At 42.3% G+C, this 23,457-nt stretch overlaps 1 protein-coding gene across 3 annotated transcripts in view; it reads left to right on the top strand.

The window, feature by feature from the left end:
* The window catches only part of RBM6 (RNA binding motif protein 6), a 107,018-nt gene extending 88,940 nt beyond the window's left edge, over positions 1-18,078 (top strand). For all 3 annotated transcript variants that reach the window (XM_079933616.1, XM_079933617.1, XM_079933618.1), the window contains 14 exons: positions 1,735-1,795; positions 3,727-3,999; positions 4,442-4,602; positions 5,666-5,763; positions 6,445-6,487; positions 6,628-6,709; positions 6,954-7,039; positions 7,607-7,753; positions 9,715-9,810; positions 10,943-11,203; positions 13,010-13,084; positions 13,778-13,875; positions 16,425-16,554; positions 17,834-18,078. In XM_079933616.1, the coding sequence (XP_079789742.1) occupies positions 1,735-1,795; positions 3,727-3,999; positions 4,442-4,602; positions 5,666-5,763; positions 6,445-6,487; positions 6,628-6,709; positions 6,954-7,039; positions 7,607-7,753; positions 9,715-9,810; positions 10,943-11,203; positions 13,010-13,084; positions 13,778-13,875; positions 16,425-16,554; positions 17,834-17,959 (1,737 nt within the window). In that variant the 3' untranslated portion in view covers positions 17,960-18,078. The remainder of the gene's footprint in view (positions 1-1,734; positions 1,796-3,726; positions 4,000-4,441; positions 4,603-5,665; positions 5,764-6,444; positions 6,488-6,627; positions 6,710-6,953; positions 7,040-7,606; positions 7,754-9,714; positions 9,811-10,942; positions 11,204-13,009; positions 13,085-13,777; positions 13,876-16,424; positions 16,555-17,833) is intronic.
* The last annotated feature ends 5,379 nt before the right edge of the window (positions 18,079-23,457 follow it).

A 23,457-nucleotide genomic window follows, 5' to 3' on the forward strand; every position in this document is an offset into this window, starting at 1 on the left:
AACTGATGGATTTTATGGTATTTAAATTATACCTACTCAGGTTAGGATCCTGATTACCCCACTTACAGCTCTGCTGTACAGTCATCCAATGGTATCTGTGGGGGATTGAGTCCAAGACACCCTGCTGATATCAAAATCCACAGATGCTCAAGTCTCTTGTATAGAATGATGTAGTATTTGCACATAACCTAGGCACATCCTCTCGTGTACTTTAAATCATCTCTAGATTACTTATAGTAGATAATACAATGTAAATGCTATGTGAATAGCTGCTGGCATGTGGCAAATTCAAGTTTTGCTTTTTGGGACTTTCTGGAATTTTTTTCCCCCAAATATATTTGATCTGTAGTTGGTTAATCTGCAGATGTGGAACCTGTGGATATGGAGGGCCAACTGTAATAACAAATAGCCCTCAAATCCTAGTGATTTACATTGACAAACATATTCTTCGCTCACATTACATGTCCAGGGGCTGTGGGCAGTTGCTGCAGTTCGGCTTGGCTGCTCAGTCTGGGACCCAGGTGGAAGGAGTTAGTCCCGCATCGGGACTCCTGGCCAAGGGAAAGAACAGGACGCTCATCTACACAAGCATTGGCTCTTAAAGCTTCTACCAGACCTGTGTAGATCACGTTCACTCATGCTCCATTGACCAAAGCAAGACATGTGGCAAGGCTGACAGTGAAGTCACTCACCCTACAGGGAGGCACCACAGTCACTTGACAGTGGGCAGGGCTGTGTGTATGATCTGCTTACAGAGAAGGGAACAATAAAGTAATTGACTTTAATCACCTTGCTCAAGTGACTTAACCTCTCCAGGCCTCAGTTTCATTATCTACAAATTGGGGAGATAATAGTTGTTTGGATCAGCAAGTGACCACATGTAAAGTAAGCCCAGTACATGCTGTGTGCTGTTTAATCATTAGCTGCTGCTGCTTTTATTATTATTCTCTCCTCCTCCATTTGGTATTCTTTTACTCAACCTACAAGACCCTACTCATAGAATCCTTTTCATGGTTCCTGCTCTTTTGGTTTCTTACCAGTCAACTCTGCCCTTCTAACACTCTGAGCTCAGTGGCAAAAGTTCAGGTTTGGGGCTGTGTTTGGGGTTGGGCAATGATAGACTTGCCTATTTGTTCATAGGTTCAGATAAGAAGAACTACACTCACAATGCAAAGTGTCTCTTCCCTTGTTCTAGGGTAGTGAATGTAACTTTTCCTTTTAACATCCTCAGAATAGCTGCCAGAGACACTACTTATGGATCATCCGCCTCCTTCTGTGCCCTTTATAAAATCAGTATTTGAGAAAGGAATTGATCACTGGATTCTTCTCAGTTCCAGCCAAGCCTGAATAGGGTTGTCATAACCAGTTCAGGATCAAATTTTGGATGCAGACTGAGTGGTAACAGCTTTAGGGCAGTATATCCTATAAACCACTTAATAGTCCAGTCTTCTTAGTCAAGTTTACTTCCTGTAGAAATCCTTGTCCAGAGCAAAAGCATTTGGGGCTGCTCCAAGGTCCATATACCCTGTTAGAGGCAGCTCTCAAACACCAGCTCATCAGAGTCCACGTCAGCTCTGATGAGTGGAAGACATCAGACTGATAAGGTTTTAAGGTGATCTGGGATATGGCTTATTTCTTTCATTTTTTGGCAGTTGTTGCTGTGTTGGATGTAAGTAAGATTTAAAAAAAAAATTTTTTTTTGGTCAATTTGAATTCTTTTCCTTTCCCTTGTAGTGTAAGGCCAGCACTGGTGGACACCGATCTTCATGTTCATTCTGCAAGTGCCCAAGGGAAGGTGAGTGGTGGTAGAGATGGAGGTGGTAGTTTTTATTTTGTGCACTGAGCAAAACAAATTTCATGCTTTCCTTGGCTTCAAAGAGTGATCATCCCTAAATACAAGATGATCTGTAAAGCTCTTAAAAGTGCAGTGTGATAGCTAACTTCATGTGACCTGTTAGTAAATCGTTTTGGATCTCAGAGTTCTGCCAGGGGAATGAGATGGGTTATGGGCTCCTTATCCATAACACAGCTGACCAGATGTCAGTAGTATTGTTACTCAGAATACATTTTAAGGATATTAGACTGAGAAGGAGTCTACATGGCATTAGTCCATGTGGACACCCCACCCACCCTACCCCAGCTTCTTTGAAGTTATTGGGAATAATTTGCTATTGTTATTATTTTCTCATTTACGTTCTAAACATTTGAGGATCTTCAACACAAAAACATTTGTTAAAGTAACAGTAAAAATATAAACAAGAGACAATAATCAGGATTGAGGGTTTGTGTTATTTTTATAGAGTAATAAACCTAACAGCTTCTCAGTAACTTGGTTTTAAAGTTAATTTCTCCTGAGAACCTGTAGGTAAACAACCTTGAAGAGTGTGTCAAAGGCATCTGTAACAATAGTCCTATAACAATGACTGTTATGTGCCTCTTTCTGATATTATTCTGTAAGGAAAGCTAGTGCATGACCATAAAATACAGTTCAGTGCTGGGATCCTGTTAGTCTTCTGAAAGATCTGTTTGTTCCAAGGTTAGAACTTAGCATGCCTACAAAGAATTCCTTAGCTGGGCTTTTGGCCTATAGTGGAGATTCTACTCTCTAGTGAGGGCTGTGAAGCAGGTGTTCTGAAAATCTTTGGGGAAGGCTCTACATGCTCTAGAGACCAAACCAGCATATGGGAAGGTGAGTAAATAACTTCCCCATGGACAGGTTGGAGATTTTTAGCTTGTTGTATTACTTCAATTAGGCAAAATTGTACTTTTTCCCTCAAGAAAGACTTCTTTCTCAGTCTACTCTAACAAATGAACAGATGGTTTATAAAAACCCTTGAGCACCATACCACTAAGATGGCTGAAACAACTTTAACATGGAAACATACATAGCAAGTATTCATTTGTTGCCTGTCACTGCTGTTAAGTAATCTCTACACTGCTCCCATAGAATGTCTTTTTGAGCCTCATGACTTCCTCTAAGAATGAATTAATTGCAGAAATACCTCCAATTAACTGGAAAAATTATCCTGCTTTAGAAAGAGATTTGAAATGAGTCGTTTATATTTTGAAGGACATTTGCCCATTGTAATTATTTGCATATAAATGAGCTGTGTGCAGGTAGGTCTCTTCTTAGCTTCGCCGGAGAATAGGGTGTCTGGTTCTACAGAATTTGAGCAGCTATCTTAGTACCCTAACACTGGAAGAAGCAAGGCCCCTAGCCATACACGTTTGAGATAAGTGTTTCTAGCAAACTTCTAGCAAGGGCCATATCTTTGGTAATTTTGTCCCCAGATCTGTTCTATCATTGGTTATAATAATAAAGATCAGGGTCTCATGAAAGATTTAAATGTTGGGGAAGTGATAGAAAGCTCGTAAGATTAAATTTTTTAAATACTGGGTAGTTTCTTCTGTTAACTATTTTATATGCTGTCTTATTAGCCATGCTTAAAGTCTGTCAGAGGACTTTTTTGTAGGTATTTCTTTGACTTTTAAAACTATTCCAGGGAATTCCCTGGTGGTCCAGTGGTTAGGACTTGGTGCTTTCACTGCTGTGGCCCAGGTTCAGTCCCTCGTCGGGGAACTAAGATCTCTCATGCCACGTGGTGCAGCGAAACAAAACAAAATAAAAGCATTCCAGTATAAGTATTTGGTGGCAGGTAAGGAGGAATCACAGTGTTTGGGGGGATAAAACCTGTTGGAGATTCTCTTTCTGTTCTGTTCCTCTAGCGACAGAGGCCAAGCAAGAATTAATAACCTACCCTCAGCCTCAGAAAACATCCATACCAGTACCGTCAGAAAAACAACCCAGCCAACCAAGGTCAGCTGATAAGGAATCTGAACCCAAGAAGCGAGAAGAAGGACAAGAACCACGCTTGGGACATCAAAAGAGAGAAGCAGAAAGGTATCTCCCTCCTTCGCGGAGGGAAGGGCTCACCTTCCGAAGAGACCGAGAGAAGGAGCCATGGTCTGGGGAGACACGCCAGGATGGGGAAAGCAAAAGTAAGTGGTTTGTTGGGGCATGTACCAGACTGTGACCACTGTGGTTGGAACATAGATTGCTTGTGTTGTGGCTCTGGACCAGCAGCTTCCTACACCCTAGTAAAACTGCTCGGCCTGATTGAAGAGGCTCTTGCTTTTCCCGGCCTCTCTGAAGTAATCTATATCTTCCAAATAGCAAGTTGCTATTCAGATGCAGCAAAGCATAACTTTAGATATCTAAGTATTGGGGAAGAAAAATATGACGTATTTGACTAGCATTTTGTTATAGAACCAGCCTTGGTAGAGCAGGGTAACATCTGCAGTCATCTGCAGTAAAAAAAAAATACACACACACACACACACACACACACACACACACACTCTCAGGCTCTGAGGACTTCAAAAATGTAAACCTTTCTCTCTCTCTCCTTTCTCCTCTCCCATTTGTGCTTGGTTTGTTCAGCAATCATGCTAAAACGCATCTATCGTTCCACTCCACCTGAGGTGATAGTGGAAGTGCTGGAGCCCTACGTCCGCCTTACTACTGCTAACGTCCGTATCATCAAGAACAGAACAGGCCCCATGGGCCACACCTATGGCTTTATTGACCTTGACTCCCATGCGGTGAGTCGTAGTTATCCGTCACCACCACCCCCACCCCCTGGATCCCTCACCTCCTACTACCTCAGCCAGGGATGGCTGGCTATAGAAACCTCCAGAAGGTTTGAAGGACTTTAATCTTGGAATTCTCATTTGCTACTTGGTACCATAACCCCTCTTACTCTTTTCTTGGGGTTCATTCAGGTGAAATGACTGCCCTTGAAAGTTGGAACTCTGAGTGGTTTTCCAGATCCATTTTTGTCTTGTGGCATTTACAGTTTCCAGTTAAAATAAAGTGACAGCTTAGTCACTTGTGGAAAATCTGAGGACTAAACCTTTTCAAGATTTTAGTGAATTTTCTGATTTCTTAAAATCATTTTGCCTGGCCACAGACAGTTTTATGTTTGATGGAAACAGAGCATTTCCTCTTTTTCCTCAAAGTGTTGCTTTAATAGATTTCTTGTGGCTTGAAGTTTTAGTTGTGGGGCCCTTTTCTATGGAAGTAATGTGAGGATAGCAATGAAAATCATTGATATTTCTTAGATTTCACAGGATAGCAATGAAAATCATTGATATTTCTTAGATTTCATGCTCAGAAATCACAAGAGACTTTGTAAACTGAATCTGATGCAATGACAGTTGCAGACTAGAAGAGGATTTGAATTTCTGAAATTTATACCAAGAACTGATGTCTACTCTGACCATTATTCTGATCAACCCTTCATTAAGAGTTGCCTGTTTTTGCCAGTGTGCTCTTAGTATTACAGTTATGACCAGAACATAATGTTTAGAAATTTTTCTTTTTTTTTTGCGGTATGCGGGCCTCTCATTGTTGTGGCCTCTCCCGTTGCGGAGCACAGGCTCAGCGGCCATGGCTCACGGGCCCAGCCGCTCCGCGGCATGAGGGATCTTCCCGGACCAGGGCACAAACCTGTGTCCCCTGCATCGGCAGGTGGACTCTCAACCACTGCGCCACCAGGGAAGCCCTAGAAATTTTTCTTTTGAGAAGGAAAATCCATGTTCAGTTTTCTTTCAAGGGACATGTCCTTTTCCCTCTTTGGGTTCAAATGAGTCTTTGCTTCCCCAGGAAGCTCTTCGCGTAGTGAAGATCTTGCAGAACCTTGATCCACCATTTAGCATTGATGGGAAGATGGTAGCTGTAAACCTGGCCACTGGAAAACGAAGGTAAAGCAGAGGGGTGCTACCCCCACTCAGGTTTTTGGGAGGAAACTCTTATTCCTGGCTGGAGAGACAGGTAGTAAAACGTGGTGCTTTCCCAGTATGAGTTGCTTCAGGTACGTGTGTATGTTTTCTTTTTCTGAAGCTTGCCTTGTTCTGACTCTAGGTTTTTGTTTTTCTCTTTAAATAGCAGTACTAGGTACTTCTGTTTTTTCCCTCTTGATTCTCTGGTATCTTTGGGTCCCAGGTGACGGTACAGTCTTGGATGTGCAGGGAAAAAATTGCAATATATGCTTGCCCCTTGGAATCCTAAGAAAATGCTGTCTTGACTTTGTTCATACCCCCATAGTGCTGGGAAATCTTATTCTTCTTTACTCCTTCATTCATCTTGACCCAGGAGTGGTAACTGGGAAATGGCTGCATCAGAGAGGCAAGCTTACAGGGATGGGGCAGATCTTGCTCTGGCACCCTCAACTCAGTTGCTGTTTTGCTTCAGCCGATAGCTTTGTAGGAGTCCCACTGCCCCTCCCCTCGGGAGTCTCTGCATCACCAGACTTGCTTACTGTCTGGGTTGGTTCCTTTCCATACAAAAGAGGGAAAAGAGTTTCTCAGCAAATCTGTAGGGTTGGGCACTCCTCAAGTGGCTTTTGGTAGCAGGCTCAAGACATGTTGTATTGTTTGTTGCAGAAATGATTCTGGGGACCATTCTGACCACATGCACTACTATCAGGTAGGCTTCAGCAGTTGGGGGGTGCTCTATTAAAATCCTCAAGTGACTGAAAGAGTGATCTTAAATTTTCTCTAGTGGGTAATTTTTAAGGTAAATGGCTATCAGAAGTTCCATAATTTTAACTTGTCTTTCTGTGATAGGGTAAAAAATATTTCCGAGATAGGCGGGGAGGTGGCAGAAATTCAGACTGGTCTTCAGATACAAATCGACAAGGACAACAGTGTGAGTGACCTTTGTCTTATTTCTATTGTTCTTTTTGGCTTGACTACTCATTCATTGAAATCTTCATGGTCACAAAGTTGGCAAGAGATGCAGTTGACTAGGGGTTATGTCTCAGAGAGCATCGTCTACAGGTTCTGTACTGTTTTGGGTTGGCCAGCCTCGTTCTTAGATTGTTCTTGATGAGTCCCCAGCAAGGGCTTCATTGGACAGGGACTAACACTGGCTCTGGTTTTATTCCCTCTAGCTTCATCTGACTGCTACATATATGATTCTGCTACTGGCTACTATTATGACCCCTTGGCAGGAACTTATTATGACCCCAATACCCAGGTGAGTTTTTGGCTTTGTTATTTTGTCAGTGATTCTTTTGAGTAAAGTACCTGTGATTTGTTACTTTGAAGGTTTTATTCCCTGTATTCTCTGGTTGCTCATTACATGAAAAGTATAAAAGTTTAGATCTATATAAGCTGAATATTTCTCCATTCAAGGCAGCTGCTCCACTGTTGTACTATGTGTACCTCATGTCTACTTCTTGTTTTAAAAAGTCCAGGTTTTATATTGAGTTATATTTATTTAGGTGGATTTTTTTTTTTTTTTTTTTATATTTAGGTGGATTTTAAAGATGATAATCTTCATGTTAACTGTTGTACATATAGAAAATCAATGCGTTGTGGCATTACAGGCAAGAACAGTGCTGTTCTTGGAAAAATGGACAGTGAGTGGTCTGGCTACATCCTGGCCCCTGAAGTGGAGTTTTCGATTGTTTGATATGGTCTCTTCTTAGGCTTGAGGGAGAGAGCTGTTCTTTCCCTCAGAAGGGAACTGTGCTCCTTAGATCTGGAATTACTGGGAAAGTAAAACGTTCTGTAGACTTAACTGTTTCCAACTGTATTGCAGCAAGAAGTCTATGTGCCCCAGGACCCTGGGTCACCTGAGGAAGAAGACATCAAGGAAAAGAAACCCACCAGTCAAGGAAAGTCAAGCAGCAGGAAGGAAACGTCTAAAAGAGATAGCAAGGAGAAAAAAGACCGAGGAGTGACAAGGGTAAGATGACTTGTGAATCTGCTCCCTTTTCACCACATAATTACAGATTAAAAGAAAAGAGTCATAGACAGACGAGGTCTGGGTTTGAGGTGTAGAGTTACTAAAAAAGCAGGCAGTCCACTAGCCTCTTACAGCCTGTCGTCACTCTCTTTTCTAAATACAGAAACTGTGGATGGTGGAACAAAGTGGCTCAGCTCAAACCCCAATACCTCAGCTCCACACAGTTTCACTTTCCTACATCCCTTTTCAGTGCTTGACTCCGTATACACACTTCTATAGGCAGGGGATACCATTTTCTATTCTTTATTCACTTTATATTTGATCATAAGTATTTTTTCATGTTTGTATAATACTCTTTATTACTTCCATGCCTGTATGGTAAAAATTCATAGTAAAACTGTGACCTTGTTTTCTTCATCATTCCTACATTGTTTGTCTCTTCTTTCTAATCTTATTCTGTTATAATATACAGCATTTAACATTTTATTTTTTCTTTTTTAAATTACTTCCTTAGGATAAATTTTCAAGAACAAAGATGATGAACATTTTTACATTTCCTGACATAAAATCAAATTGTTTTCCAAAGAATTATATTGATTCACCCTGACACCAGTTATGCATTAATGCAAATGGATGAATTAGCCTGTGGCTTAATTCATAACTTGTCTTTTTTTCCTCCCCCTTCTAATACTACTAGTGTTTATGCAGATACATATATATAGAGAAAGAATCTGTCTGAGAACTTTTTTCTTCTAATTTTGTTGAGATATAATTAATATACAGCACTGTATAAGTTTAAGGTATACAGCATAATGATTTGACTTATATACATGATGAAATGATTACCACAGTAAGTTTAGTGAACATCCATTGTCGCATAAAGAAACAAAATAAAAGGAAAAAAATGTTTTTTTCTTGTGATGAGAACTCTTCAGATTTATCCTCTTAACAGCTTTCATATATAACATACAGCACTGTTCATGTCTAGTATTTATGTATATTATAATTGGAAGTTCTTACCTTTTGACTACCTTCATCCAATTTCCCCACCCCCTACTCCCACCCTGCCTCTGGTAACTACAAATCTGATCTCTTTTTCTTTGAGTTTGTTTGTTTGTTTGGGTGTTTTGTTATGTTTTTCTTTTGTTTCCCTACAACACTATGTTAGTTTTGGTTCACAACATAGTGATTCAAAATTTCTATACATTACAAAATGATCACCACTGAAAACTTAGACTTTAAAGTTATACTGGCTTAATATGTGGGGGTTTTTTTGTTTTCTTTATAAATTTATTTATTTTCATCTGTGTTGGGTCTTCATTGCTGCGTGCGGGCTTTCTCTAGTTGCGGCGAGTGGGGGCTACTCTTCATTGCAGTGCGCAGGCTTCTTATTGCGGTGGCTTCTCTCGTTGTGGAGCATGGGCACGCAGGCTTCAGTAGTTGTGGCACATGGGCTCAATAGTTATGGCTCATGGGCTCTAGAGCATGGGCTCAGTAGTTGTGGTGCACGGACTTAGTTGCTCTGCGGCATGTGGGATCTTCCCAGACCAGGGATCAAACCCATGTACCCTGCATTGGCAGGCGGATTCTCGACCACTGTGCCACCAGGGAAGCCCCTGGCTTAATACTTGGATTCTGCTTTTGCCCCTTATTCTTTCTAACCATATTCTCAATCATTTGTAAAATGAGCATATTAATGCCTATTTAGAAGGATTATAGTAAAGGCTGAAGGAGATAATGTATATAAATGCATCATCTGGTGCCTGACATATAGTAATCACTCGATATATACTAAATGTGATGTTTTTAAAGTTTTTTTTTTTAATTTTGGAATCATTATAGTAACATTACAGATATTTCACAAATTAAGAGGTTTGGAAAATCAGACTCATTTCAACAGGGTTAACTCTAAACCCAGCTTTTATAAGTATCATATAAAAATTATCTGGGATTTTGATCAGTTTCAGGAAAATGCCAGTGAGGGGACAGCTCCCCCAGAAGATGTCTTTAAGAAGCCTCTGCCTCCCACTGTGAAGAAGGAAGAGAGTCCTCCACCAGTAAGGCTAAGCTGATGCACTGGGCTAGGGCTGGGGCTGGTTCCGAATGGGAAGGGAAGTTCAAAGGTTGATGCCTCACTTTGGTGTTGGTCCTTTAGCTCTCTGTGTCTCACAGACAAGACTCTTCTTGAGTATAAGCATGAGGTAAATTTTCCTGTCTGCTAATAGGGGTATTGATGGAGAATCAGAGGCAGTTATCTGTCCTCTTTCCCTCTGCCTTGTGACATTCCCACCAGACTGGCCCTTTTTAAGTTAGAATCTCGGTCTTGTTAATTCTTCTCTTCTAAATGACCAAGGAAACCCATTTTCCTGGCCCTGACGTTTCCTACCTTTTGGTGCTGCATGAGAATCTCTTAGATGTCGAGTGCATGCATGGTCATTTTTATAGTTTGCCTGCCAGAGTGAACAATGCTAACATTCGTACCCATTTTCTAGATGCCTTTAAGTGATAGTGTCAATCTAATCACAAGTTATTTCGATTAAATACAAATATATAACAATAGAGACCCTCTGTTTTTATTTTGATTGATCATATGCCAGTGATCATGCATCATTATTTAACATTTCCTATAAGCTACTGATAAATACTTTTTGCCTGCTCTACATTATTGATTCAGTTCACTATAACATCTGTCCTAACCATGCCTTTGTCTTTACCTTACTCAGGAACTGAATCTGTCTACCTGAGTGTTTATCCTTCAGTTGCTTTTAGTCCATCTCCTAAATCTCTTTTGCTCTAGGAGTTACTGTAGCCTTGATGAAAGTTATCTTTCCTTTTCTCCATGGGTTACAGTGACTTGGAGGTGGTTGCTATCTCTGCCTCTTCAAAAGTAACTTTTAAACTCTCCCTGTGGTCTCTGTCAGTTTCCCTTTCTCTTCCTTCTCATCACTGTTCTGTTGCTAGAGTCACTCCTAAGGGAAACTTTCTGGCTTATCTCAGTGGACAAGGAGAACAGTCAAGCTCGAGCCATGTTGCTTCCATCTGGGAAATGAGCAGCATGGTCAGTGGGCCTGTTTTGAACCCAGTTCATTATTCAGGCTAAAAGAAATGAGATGCCCATATCAGAATATCCAGAAAACAGGCCCCAAATATAGGTTGAGTTTGCGTTAATCCCTGGCCTTCTCCTACCAGCCTAAAGTGGTAAACCCACTGATCGGCCTCCTGGGTGAATATGGAGGAGACAGTGACTATGAGGAGGAAGAGGAGGAGGAGCAGACCCCTCCTCCACAGCCCCGCACAGCACAGCCCCAGCAGCGGGAGGAGCTGACCAAGAAGGAGAATGAAGAAGACAAACTCACTGACTGGAATAAACTGGCTTGTCTGCTCTGCAGAAGGCAGTTTCCCAATAAAGAAGTTCTGAGCAAACACCAGCAGCTTTCAGACCTGCACAAGGTATTAAGGGAAGGGCCCTGACCTTTCGAATTTTTGACTCTTTATCACTGTTGAGCATTACAGTGACTAAAGAAGCTTATGCTGTCCTCCTCAGCCTGTATCTTCCCCAACTCCTCTAATTAAATCAGTTTAATTCAAAAATGAGTTGCTGGGACTTCCCCGTGGTCCAGTGGTTAAGACTTCGCCTTCCACTGCAGGGGCCGCAGGTTCGATCCCTGGTTGGGCAATTAAGATCCCACATGCCATAAAGCGCGGCCAAAAAAAAAAAAAAGACAAAAATGAGTTGTTCCTCCACCTTTTGTTCATGAGTTGCTCTACATTAAGATGGTGCCTACCTTCAAAAAACTTCAGGGTGTAGACCCAAGGCAAGCATCATGGCTGTGGCTGGGGCACCAAACATGGAAGCTGTGCTGAAGACAGGAGGAGAAGGGGTCGTGGAAAAGGAAACTCACCTGCTGGGTTTCTCATCTTAGCTCTACCATTAACCTAAGAGTTGGACTTCAGATAAGGCCCTTTTCTTCTTTGATACTTGGTGGCTTCACCTGGTTCCATCTAGCTCTGACAGTGTGTGGTTTTCCCCAAGGGTGAGTCACATTCTGCCATCTCTTCATGTAGTGAGTTATTGCTATAAGCCATGGCACAAAAACTATTCTTGGGGTGTTAAACTGACATACATTGGTCCTCCCTTGCAGTCTTCTCATTTATATGTACTGGCCAAGGAGCCAAATTCTGGACAAGTAAAGCCCCTAGATGGACTCGTGTTCTCAGTATAAAGTAATTTCTTTCACACTCCTTTTCCAGCAGATGTTGCTAGAGCACGTGAGGGGATAAGATTTAGACTTTCTCTCAATATAAAACCCAAAGTCCTATGTAGCTAAAAGCTGAAAAGCTCTGCTTTCATGATAGGCACACCTCTTCTTCCAGCTGCCTCTGTTGAGGCTCTGCAAAGTTTCTAGGATTCTGAGAGGCTCCTTCTGACAACCCCTGCAACAGACTACCTCCAAGTTCCTTTGACCTTCTGGAATTCTGAGTCATCAGACAAAACATTTAAAATTCAGCTCTCTTATGAAAGTGCTAATAAATTGCTAAAGAGATTAAAAAGTTGTTGTCAGGAAAGAGGAGCCAGAGGTCTGATGAATCCACAAACTGAACTAGCCCTGGGACAGTGGAACGTGGACTATAGCACTTTTCCTTTCCTTGCAGTAATCCAATGCAAAGAATCCCCTTTCTGTACAAGAGCTGCTCTGGACACCCTAAGTTGCTTATATATGCCAGAAGGAGCCACGCTTCAGGAGTGTAGGACCCTCAAGGAGTACAGGACTCTCAGAGAAATCTGTTCATTTGTGACCTTGGAGTTCCTTTTCCTGTTTCTCTGTGGGCTTGAATAGTGCCCACAGAGAATAGTGTCTGAGGATGGCAGGTGGTAGTGGTGGTAGGCAGAGCATGTGGGCATTTGGTTTTCTTCACTGGTGTAGTCAGATTCCCCTCTCCCATTTTTACCTTAGGTAAAGAGATATAAACCAGATTTGTGTCTTCTACACTTTGGAGAGAAGTAGGATAAAATTCTGTCTTGTGTCACAACATGTAACTAATCTATGTGACAAGCCAGTGTTAGAACCTGGGTTCCCATTGGTGAGCCTAACGCAAGACCAGTTAGGGATTGTTGCTTGCATGGTGCTGTGATCACTTGGGAGGGTTGGTCAGTGAAAGGAGCTACAGTCCTAGAGCAGCTATCAGGAAAGGCCTAGAGCATTTCTAGGACCACTTTTTTTAGACCTACACTCATAGAATTCCCTCTCTTCTCAGCAAAACCTGGAAATCCATCGGAAGATAAAACAGTCTGAGCAGGAGCTAGCCTATCTGGAGAGGAGAGAACGGGAGGTAAGATTTGGTGACTTGTTACTCCCTTGACCCCCAACTCTTTTTGCTTTCTGGTATAGCATTTGTAGGCTGTGCTGAAGATAAAGAACGAAGAAGCCCCAAAAGATGGTGTATATATTTCTCAAAACTCATCAAACTACATTAAAGTGGGTACATTTTATAGTTTATAAATTATACCTTAGTAAAGTTGCTTTTTTTAAAGGTGATGTTAGGGTCTTTGGGTAGGTGAAATAACATTCCTCTTTCCTGCCCAGCTTTTAAAATCAATGAAGGAGTGTTGGATAGGGCTGCTGAAATAGCATCTTTTACTGTTAAAGGCCAAGTTGGAGGAAGTAGCTTAGAGTGAGAGGCAAATGGACTTGCTATCTAGACCAATTAGGCAGACTCACTTACCCAGCTACAGGCTTCACTGGCCCATGACAGGTCTTATGTGACGGTCAAGAATCCACCTGTGGAGGCGTATTGGAGAGCACCTCCTCCTCAGAAGAGGAAAAGATAGCCTCTTCTTCCCAAATTTACCAGTTAGAGAAGCCACTACTTTCTCAAGAAGAATGTTTGAAGGAATGAGAGATTCCAGGAGTTACCAGTTGAATCCCTTCACATTAGAAGAAATATCGGGAATAAAGTGAAGCTTTCGCACTCTCCCACCCCCTCAGATGGGAGTCTCAGATCTGTTCTTCTGCTTACCAACAGGGAAGGTTTAAAGAAAGAGGAAATGATCGCAGGGAAAAGCTCCAATCTTTTGATTCTCCAGAAAGGAAACGAATTAAATACTCCAGGGAAACTGACAGGTAAGCTAGAAACTCTTCACTCAGCCTAGGTCTCAAGCCTAATGATGAAACCATCACTTTCTTTAACATGCTGCCTTTTTCTCTCTCGGGGAGTGAGGTTATCGGGAGCAGGTTCTGTCTGAACTCTTGAGCATGAAGTTCACCCCAGCCTTTTTACCACCTGTCTTAACACAGGGAATATGTATGTTTGCATGTAAGAATCACTGGCTGCTTAGCTGCTCAAAACCAGGGCTGGAGTGGCTATAGTTGGGAACCCTTTCTCTCCTCATCAGTAACACTGTACCTCCGTATTAGCCTGATAAGAATGTCACACTCTTGGACTTTTTTCTCTAGGGAACCTCCATTCTCACACATTAGGTGCTGAATAAATGGTTGGCTGCTGATAGAAATATATGATCTCTAGCTTCCTGTGCTTGTTTCTGGTCAGAGAGCTCCCAAGTTGTGAGTCCAGAGTTATACAGAATTTGCTGATAGCCCACTGTGTACAGGTACTGCACCAAGGGCAAGGAATATTCATGTGGACAAGACACGTATTATCCTTGACTGTCTGAACAGAGAATAGGAAGGCTTAGGTGGTACTTTGTCTTGTAGGGCAGACACAGAAATCCGGTGGAGAAGGGGAGGGCATTTCAATTGGAGGGAACTGCATGCTTCATGGATGAAAGAGAGAGAGGTCATGATGCATTTGAGAAGCTGTAAGTAGCTTGATGGGCTGAACACTGAAGATAAGTGGTTGAGTGACAAGGAGATGAGGCTGGCTCAACAGACACAGTCCAGTTCTTGAAGTTCATGCTCCTTTAACACCTTGCTAAGACTTTGTCTTAGGGCAGTGGGAGGTTATGAAATGGTTTTAGGCAGGGTATTGATCTAGTGAAACTTGAACAAGTCTCTACATTAGTAAGCAAAAGAACTAGTAGCGAGGGTAGAGTATGCCTGTGGGGAAAGGAGATAATTGATGGAGAAAGTCCCCTAAGAAGTCTAGGTGGGGTCTGGGGCTCTGGCATTCCAACTTATTTGTTCACAGCCCTCAATAAGAGATTATTTTGAATCATGGCCCAGAATATATGTATGTGTGTAAATAACTGAAAAAGAAATCTTCATGAAAAATACTTCCTTACTGTACAATAAACACTGACATTTTTATTTTAGTCTATTCTATTCGCATTTGTAAGAAGTGCTAAGTTGGGACCACTTAATCAATGTAGCATCCCATTGGGTCATTCTCTGCAATTTGAAATACACTGAACGATGACAAAACTGAAGGAGTCAGCCAGGAGGAGGAAGAGCACCTTAGCCCTGAGTCAGTTGGGTGTAGCTGGGTGTAGAAAGAGATGCCTCTCTATTCTCAGCACCCATCACATCACATTCTACTGGCTCTCCTCCTTCTAAGTCTTCTCTCCTGCTCCTCTTCCTTTTCTGGGTTATTCCAGATATTCTCCAGGACTCTGCCCTCAGTTTTCCTTTATTCTTGCTCCTCCATCCTCTTGACTTGGACTGCCTACGGTACCCAAGGCTTCAGCCACCACTCACAGGCTAACAAGTCCTATGGCTCCATCTCAAGTCATTTCTGTTTTCTGAGCTCAAAATCATTATTTCTGTTTACCTTCTGGGCATATCCTCTTGGCCACTCCTCAGCCTCCTCACACTAAACAATTACTCAATATTATATTCCACATTATTTTCTAGTCCAGTCCTGCTAAACCTGCTGTATTCCTATTTCAGAGTAGTAACATCATCGCATCATGGTCTACCTGGTCTGTCCCAATCTTCCTCCTTTATCCTCTGTATCGTTAGTGGCCACATCCATAATTAAGCCTTGCCCCAATTCCTAGCTCACCTCCAAACTGGACTGCTTACTCCCCATCTTTGCTCTTCAGTCTTTCTACCCTACCATCAAAATGACCTTTATAAACAGAAATCTCCTAAAACTAGCCTTTTTGTGAACATATACCTTGCCTAAAGGGAGGCCTGGGTTCTAGAGATTCTTTGCCTGAAGTATGAAGTACAGAGTCATGATTTAGCATGATGTTCAAGGCTTTTCACAATCTGGCTCAAGCAGCCTTTTATCAATTCCTGCCACTCTTCCTCTGGACAAATTGTATTCTTTCACTTCTCCTTGCTTGTGTCCTCCTTTCCTCCCATGCTTTTTCTAGCTCACAACCTCCTCATTTGTTAAGACCCAGTTCAGGTATACCCTCCTGTTAGAATTCCTCATTTTTGCTGATGCCCCTTCAGGTTTGTGTTCCCTGTTTGTATTTCCATAGTAGGTATATACTGTTGCTACATCCATGGCTGAGCTCTTCAATGTGCTGTAAGCATCTATTCACATATTATCCTTCTCACATCCTTCCCCATGAACAGAGTCAGGTCTTGGTCATCTCTGTATCCTCAGGACAAAGCCAGTTTCATAGATAGCAGGCACTCAAAGATACTGTTTAATATTCTTAAGAGGAGGCAAATCTGAATCAAGAGGACAGAGGTTTTTATTGGGCTCACAAGCATGTCACTTTGAAAGTGCTGGTGTCTAAGTATGTATGCTTCTTTTGCAGTGATCGTAAGCCTGTTGGTAAAGAAGGCATCGACAATAGCAGCAAAGGAGGCTGTGTCCAACAGGCCACTGGCTGGAGGAAGGGGGCAGGCCTCGGATATGGCCATCCTGGATTGGCTTCAGCAGAGGAGGTGAAATGGTTTCCATCTTGTTAGGGGTGACATGAACCTGGCATATACTTAGTTTCCTCTCATTCTGTGGCCCAGAGCTATGTCCTTGCCTATTAGCTGGGCTTTCACCACTGCTGGCAAAGAACGTGAGAGCTGAGAAGCCTGTCAGTCTTTTTTTTTTTTTTTTAAAAAAGAAGATGTCGGGGGTAGGAGTTTATTAATTTATTTTATTTATTTTTACTGTGTTGGGTCTTCGTTTCTGTGCGAGGGCTTTCGCTAGTTGTGTAAGCGGGGGCCGCTCTTCATCGCAGTGCACGGGCCTCTCTTGTTGCGGAGCACAGGCTCCAGACACGCAGGCTCAGTATTGTGGCTCAGGGGCCTAGTTGCTCCGCGGCATGTGGGATCCTCCCAGACCAGGGCTCGAACCCATGTCCCCTGCATTAGCAGGCAGATTCTCAACCACTGCGCCACCAGGAAAGCCCCGAAGGCTGTCAGTCTTTTTTTTTCTTTTTTTTACATCTTTATTGGAATATAATTGCTTTACAATGGTGTGTTAGTTTCTGTTTTATAACAAAGTGAATCAGTTATACATATACATATGTTCCCATATCTCTTCCGTCTTGCGTCTCCCTCCCTCCCACCCTCCCTATCCCACCCCTCCAGGCGGTCACAAAGCACCGAGCCGATATCCCTGTGCCATGCGGCTGCTTCCCACTAGCTCTCTACCTTACGTTTGTTAGTGTGTATATGTCCATGACTCTCTCTCGCCCTGTCACAGCTCACCCTTCTCCCTCCCCATATCCTCAAGTTCGTTCTCCAGTAGGTCTGTGTCTTTATTCCTGTCTTACCCGAAGGTTCTTCATGACATTTTTTTTTCTTAAATTCCATATATATGTGTTAGCATATGGTATTTGTCTTTCTCTTTCTGACTTACTTCACTCTGTATGACAGACTAGTCCTGGGTCCCATGAAGGGCCTCACCCCTCATGTTTAAGGAAAAGAAGAGAAGATAGAAAAGGTGATAAGAGGGAACCCTCTCCATTTTGTGTTGTCTTAGTCCCTGTCTGAAAATGCCACATATATGAGATGGGCTTCTCACATTTCTGGTGTTGAATTCTGTATCCTGAAATCATGGCATCGCCACCCTCCTTATTCATCTTGAGTGTTTGTTTATTAAGCATTCTTTAAAAATTCTCCTATATCCTGCTCCTTACTAGTCCAGAAATGCTTATAGTCAAAGACCAGCCCTGAGGCTAATTAATTCATAGAGCTCACTTCATTGTTTGTCTTTGTTTTACAGACTGAAAGCCGGATGAGGGGTCCCAATGTGGGAGCTCCAGGAAGAACCAGCAAGAGACAGTCCAATGAGACTTACCGAGACGCTGTGCGAAGAGTCATGTTTGCTCGGTATAAAGAACTCGATTAAAGAGTGGAGACAAGTCCCACAGGACACAGCCTCCTTCTTGTTTTGTTTGTCCGTCTCTCCTTTTGTTTTGTTACTGTTCTTGCTGCTAGAACTTTTTTAAATAAACTTTTTTTCAATGTGACTTCTTTTGGTGGTTAAATTTTTCTCCCATGGGTGGGGGGGTGGGGCTAATGGTAGGAGGAAGAGAGTCCCTTGGTGTGGGTCCATTTGAGGTGACGCTGAAATGGCAACAAGGGCTGTAGTGAGCCCTGGAACAGTGCCTGCTATCAGTGTGAGTGGACTGGTTGCAGTGACCGTTGAACTCTGGCTTGTACGAATACTGTCAGATTTTTTAAAATTATTTTCCTAATCTAATTAGTGAAAATAGCATCACACATTATTGTAACTGCTAAGGCTGAACATATTTCCATATGTTGGTTTACTAGTCATTAGACCTTCAGAAGTCCTCTTCTGACTTTGTTGGGGGACGGGGGGAGGCAGTGTTGTGACAGCTCTTTTTCTGAGTGTCTGCTGGATGTTCACTGCTTCACACATTGTGGTCACCACAGCAAGTTGGCATAATAAGAATTACCACTTCTCTCCAGCCACTGCCCCAGCTTTTCCTTTCCTCCATGGCTAGAACTCTCCAAAGAGATGTCTGCCCTCTTTCAAATCTTTATCGCCCACCATATCACTCATACCATTTCACAGAATTTGCTTCAAAAGTGAGTTTTTTGTGTGTTTTTAATTCTTTATAGTTAAAAAGACTGCTATATCCTAGGCACCTATTAAAACTTTAAAAAATAATTTCTCAAGGGAACATATGGTACTAAGAATTGCAGTTTTCAGGTATCTCAGGGGAAGAATGTTTCTTAGAACTGCATGTTTTGAAGAACATCTTGATTGTATAAGGTAGGGGTTTGTGAACTTTTCTGTAAAGAGCCAGAGAGTCAATATTTTAGACTTCATATTATAGGTCATATGATCTCTGTTGCAACTACTCAGCTCTTTTGTAGTAAGAAAGCAGCCACAGGCAATACACAAACAAGTGATTCTGGCTGTGGTCCAATAAAACTTTATTTACAAAAACAGGTCACAGGCCAGAATTGGCCCAGGGGTTGTGGCTTTTCCCAACCCTTGGTCTAACGACATAGTCTGGATGCATAAGGCAGGACCAAGGAGGGTTTTGTAAAAATTGAGTGGGAGTATTGGCATTTTGGAGAGGATGAGCAGTGAGGGGTGGGAGAGGTAAGGAGAGGTGGGAGTATACCAAGGAGAAAACATTTCTAGCAACAGGAATGGTAAATGTGAATTTAAATTGTTTGCCATGCTGTGTCCAAATATCCCTTTCTCTTAATCTTTAATATATCTTTTTACCCCTTCGAAAAAGGAAAACAAACAGGAGTACATTGGCTTAGGGATCAAAAGCCCCTAGTTCTGGGCCTTGCTACCATTAGTGCAGCATTTTAGAAGATGGGCTATTTGGATCTTTCAGCCCCAGACAGATGTACTCCAAGAGCCCTTCTGGTCTAACTGTTGGTCTGCAGGTGCATCTATGGTGTGTCCAGTTACTCTCTGTCTGACCTTCACTGAATAGGTCAAAACATTTTTTGGAAGTTTCCAAATTTGTCCTGAACTGGTCAGACTAGGTTTTCCTCCTAACTTTGTGTCACCCTGTTTGGCTGTGAAACACATCCAATGCTTCAGTACTGAAGATCCTGTAGAGGCTACTTGGTTGACCCAGGTTATTGGCTGCCCAGCAGTAGCATCATCAAGTTATTAAGTGGTCATTGAATGTTTTGAAAGCCTACTTGTTACTGGGCTTATAGCAAGATCAGTGTGGGTCTCTGTGACCATGGGACTCAGTCCTCTGGGGAAGATGGACGTTGCACAATTTCTGATGTGATGAGAGATGCAAGGGAGAAGTATAGCAAGCTACTGGGATGGTATGACACGGACTTAATTCTCATTTGATGGCAGCAGCATCTTCTCTGATGTGTTTAAACTCAGACCTCCGGACTAGTTTAGGCCACTGCCTAGTTTTGTCTTGGTTTGTCTTCTGGTTTTATTTTGCCACTTTCGTGGAGATTTTATGGTTGGAAATAAGGTCTAAAGTATTTCATACATTTTTAAAGCAGTACTTTGGGTATTGTATGAAACTCGGAATGGGTGTGAAAAGTATGTCACCCTAAGATGTCCCTAGGAGGTTCCCTGAGTCCTCTAATCAGAATGCCAGCTACATAAGGGCAGAGATCTTGGGTAATTTTCTTCACTACTATATCCCTAGGGCCTGGCCCAGGGCCTAACACAGTTGGCACCCAATAAATGAGTGAATAATGCTGAACTCATAGGTCTATGGTAAATACTTGTTGAATTAAATTTTGATTGCATATCTCTCAGTTTAAGCCCATCTCTGACAAAATTAAATATTTTGGTTTCTTGGTATAGGCAAGAGTTCTCACGTTGTCTTTTCTTTTTTTTCTTCCCCACATGAGCCTTTTTACTAATTCTAAAGCAGTAGTTCCCAGCCTGGGACCAAAACATGTGAACTAGTTTTTTTTCTTTTGTCAAGTGGTGAGAAATTAAGAAAAAGACCTAAGATCGTTTCATTAAGAGAACTTTTTTTTTTTTCCATCAAAAAAGTAGTAAAGGCAGGGCTTCCCTGGTGGTGCAGTGGTTGAGAGTCCGCCTGCCGATGCAGGGCACATGGGTTCGTGCCCTGGTCCAGGAAGATACCACATGCCGCGGAGCAGTTGGGCCCGTGAGCCATGGCTGCTGAGCCTGCGCGTCCGGAGCCTGTGCTCCGCAACGGGAGAGGCCACAACAGTGAGAGGCCCGCGTACCGCAAAAAAAAAAAAAAGTAGTAAAGGCAAACTTAAAGGACTGTCTTCTATATTGAACATCTGTGGCTTTCTTTAAAACAAAAAAACAACTCATTCTGTTGTCTTTGTTTTCCTTAATTGGCCAGGAACTTGTTAAACTTTTCCAGACTCACATCAGCTGCCAGACAGGCCTTTGGGGGCACAGCTCTGGAACTCAACAGGGCAGTGTCCACAAGGAAGGTCAGCTACCAGAGAATTTTGAGGATGGCATTTTGCTCTGGTGGAATCCATCTTTTTTTCTAGACACCTCCTTCAAGTATTTAAGAATGATTTTGTACCATTTATGAACAGCTATATAGCTTTTATGGCTGGTGACAAGCCCAGCCCAGCAGGCACCTCAGGGATGCTCAGAAGTGCTTGTTTAACTGCTTTGGAAATGAGCAGACTTCTAGTGACCATTAAGTCTAGCAAGTTCTGGGTTCTCGGCATCTGCATTATCCATTGCAGGGTTTGCAATGACCCATCTATATTTAAGTTTTAAATATCATTAAACTAATATTGGGAGTTCCGAGGGTCACATACATTTACTTTATTCTGATGATAAAAGTTTTACATATATATGTGTGTGTATATATATATATATACATATATACACTCCCCCATAAGTTGGATATTATATACAGATACATACATACATATGAAAATGTAGAAAAATATGTGTGTGTAGGTAGTCTATGGTCTGAATGCTTGTCTTTCCCCACAACCACCACCAACACCTATCCCCAAAGGTGATGATATTAGTAGGTGAAGTCTTTGGGTCATGAAGACAGAGCTGTCATAACTGGGATTAGTGCTCTTATAAAAGAGATCCCACAGAGCTCCCTAGACCCTTTCACCATGTGAATATACAATAAGAAGTTTGCAGCCCGGAAGAGGGCTCTCACCCAACCATGCTGGCACCTTGATCTTGGACTTCGCAGCCTCCGGGACTGTAAGAAAAACTTTTCTGTTGTTTACAAGCTACCCAGTCTGTGGTATTTTGTTATAGCAGCCTGAACAGACATAGGTAGGTAGGTAGGTGGATAGATAGCAAGATAGAAATAGAGATGAGGAGAGAGAGAAAAGTTACCCATTATTCTAAAATCCAGAAATTCCTACCTTTCCACCTATTGTCATGTTTTTAATTATCCAAAGAGTTTCCAGTGTCATCACTTAATGCCCTCGACGTAGAAGGATAAGCCATAGTTAGAACATGTTTAAAGATGCTTTTCCAAGGAAAAGATTTTCCAGTATATCTGGAGCTTCTGGTTTGAAATCTCTTTGACGTCCTTCTACTTATTCTTTTTTTTCTTTATTTTTATTTTATTAATTTTTGGCTGCCATTGGGTCTTAGTTTCGGCACGTGGGATCTTTTGTTGCGGTGCATGGGTTTTCTCTCTCTAGTTCTGGCGTGCGGGCTCCAGGGCACGTGGGCTCTGTAGTTCGCGGCACGCGGGCTCTAGTTGAGGTGCGCGAGCTCAATAGTCGCAGCGTGTGGGCTTAGTTACCCTGTGGCATGTGAGATCTTAGTTCCCTGACCAGGGAACGAACCCACATCCCCTGCACTGGAGGTGGATTCTTTACCACTGGACCACCAGGGAAGTCCCCCTTCTACTTATTCTTAAAAGATTTCTTTTTATTCAGAAAAAGAGTATTAAATGTGGTTTTCCACATCTAATATCTTCCTCTGCCTTGTCATGGTCTAATTATTCAATCTGTATATGTGACCTGAAAAATCAGTTCCACTAAATCTATATCTATAAATAATGCCAGTGGGCAAGTTATGCTAACTGGATACATAGAAATACCACCATATGACTGATGAGTGAGGGTCCAAAATATCTCTCTGAATTGCTGAAGGATCCCTGGTTCTTTCTGCCACAAATGTTGCACTTTTAGCTTTGGTAGTGGATTCATTTGTTCATTCAACAAATATTTACTGAGTGCATACCATGTGCCTGGCAGCAGTAGAGGCACTGGGGATATAGTAGTGAACTAAACAGACAAAAGTCTCTCTCCTTCTGGAGTTTACATTCTAGTGAATGAGGGCGTGGACTCAAATTAAACTTAACTAGTTCAAATCCCAGTTCCACCACTATAGTTTGGAATCTATAGTGTGACATTTTAGTGTGACCTACTCTCTAAAACAAGGACAGTGATAATAGCTTTAAGTGAACGGCAGTTGAGCCAGCTAGAAGTGGTCAGATCCAAGATATAGTTTAAAGGTAGAGTCAACAGGATTTGCTGATAGATTGAGTGCGAGGAAAAAGGAGTCATGGATGACTCCAAGTTTTTTGTCCTGAGTAACTGGAAGCAGGGGGTTGCTAACTATGGGGTGGGGAAGGCTGTGAAGGAGACAAGGTTGGTTTTTGGCTGTGTTAATTTTGAGATTCTATTAGACGGCCAAGTAGTAACTGTTAAATTAACCCTGGAAGGACTTCCTGGTGGCATTAAGACTCCACTCCACAGTCCCAATGCAGGGGGCCCGTGTTCAATCCCTGGTCAGGGAAGTAGATCTCACATGCGTGCCGCAACTAAGAGTTCGCATGCCACAACTAAGGAGCCCACGTGCCGCAACTAAGGAGTCCTGGAGCCGCAACTAAGGGGCCTGTGTGCCACAACTATGGAGCCTGCCTGCCACAACTAAGAACCAATGCA

This window comes from Stenella coeruleoalba, assembly GCF_951394435.1.
Source record: "Stenella coeruleoalba genome assembly, chromosome: 10".
NCBI lineage: Eukaryota > Metazoa > Chordata > Mammalia > Artiodactyla > Delphinidae > Stenella > Stenella coeruleoalba.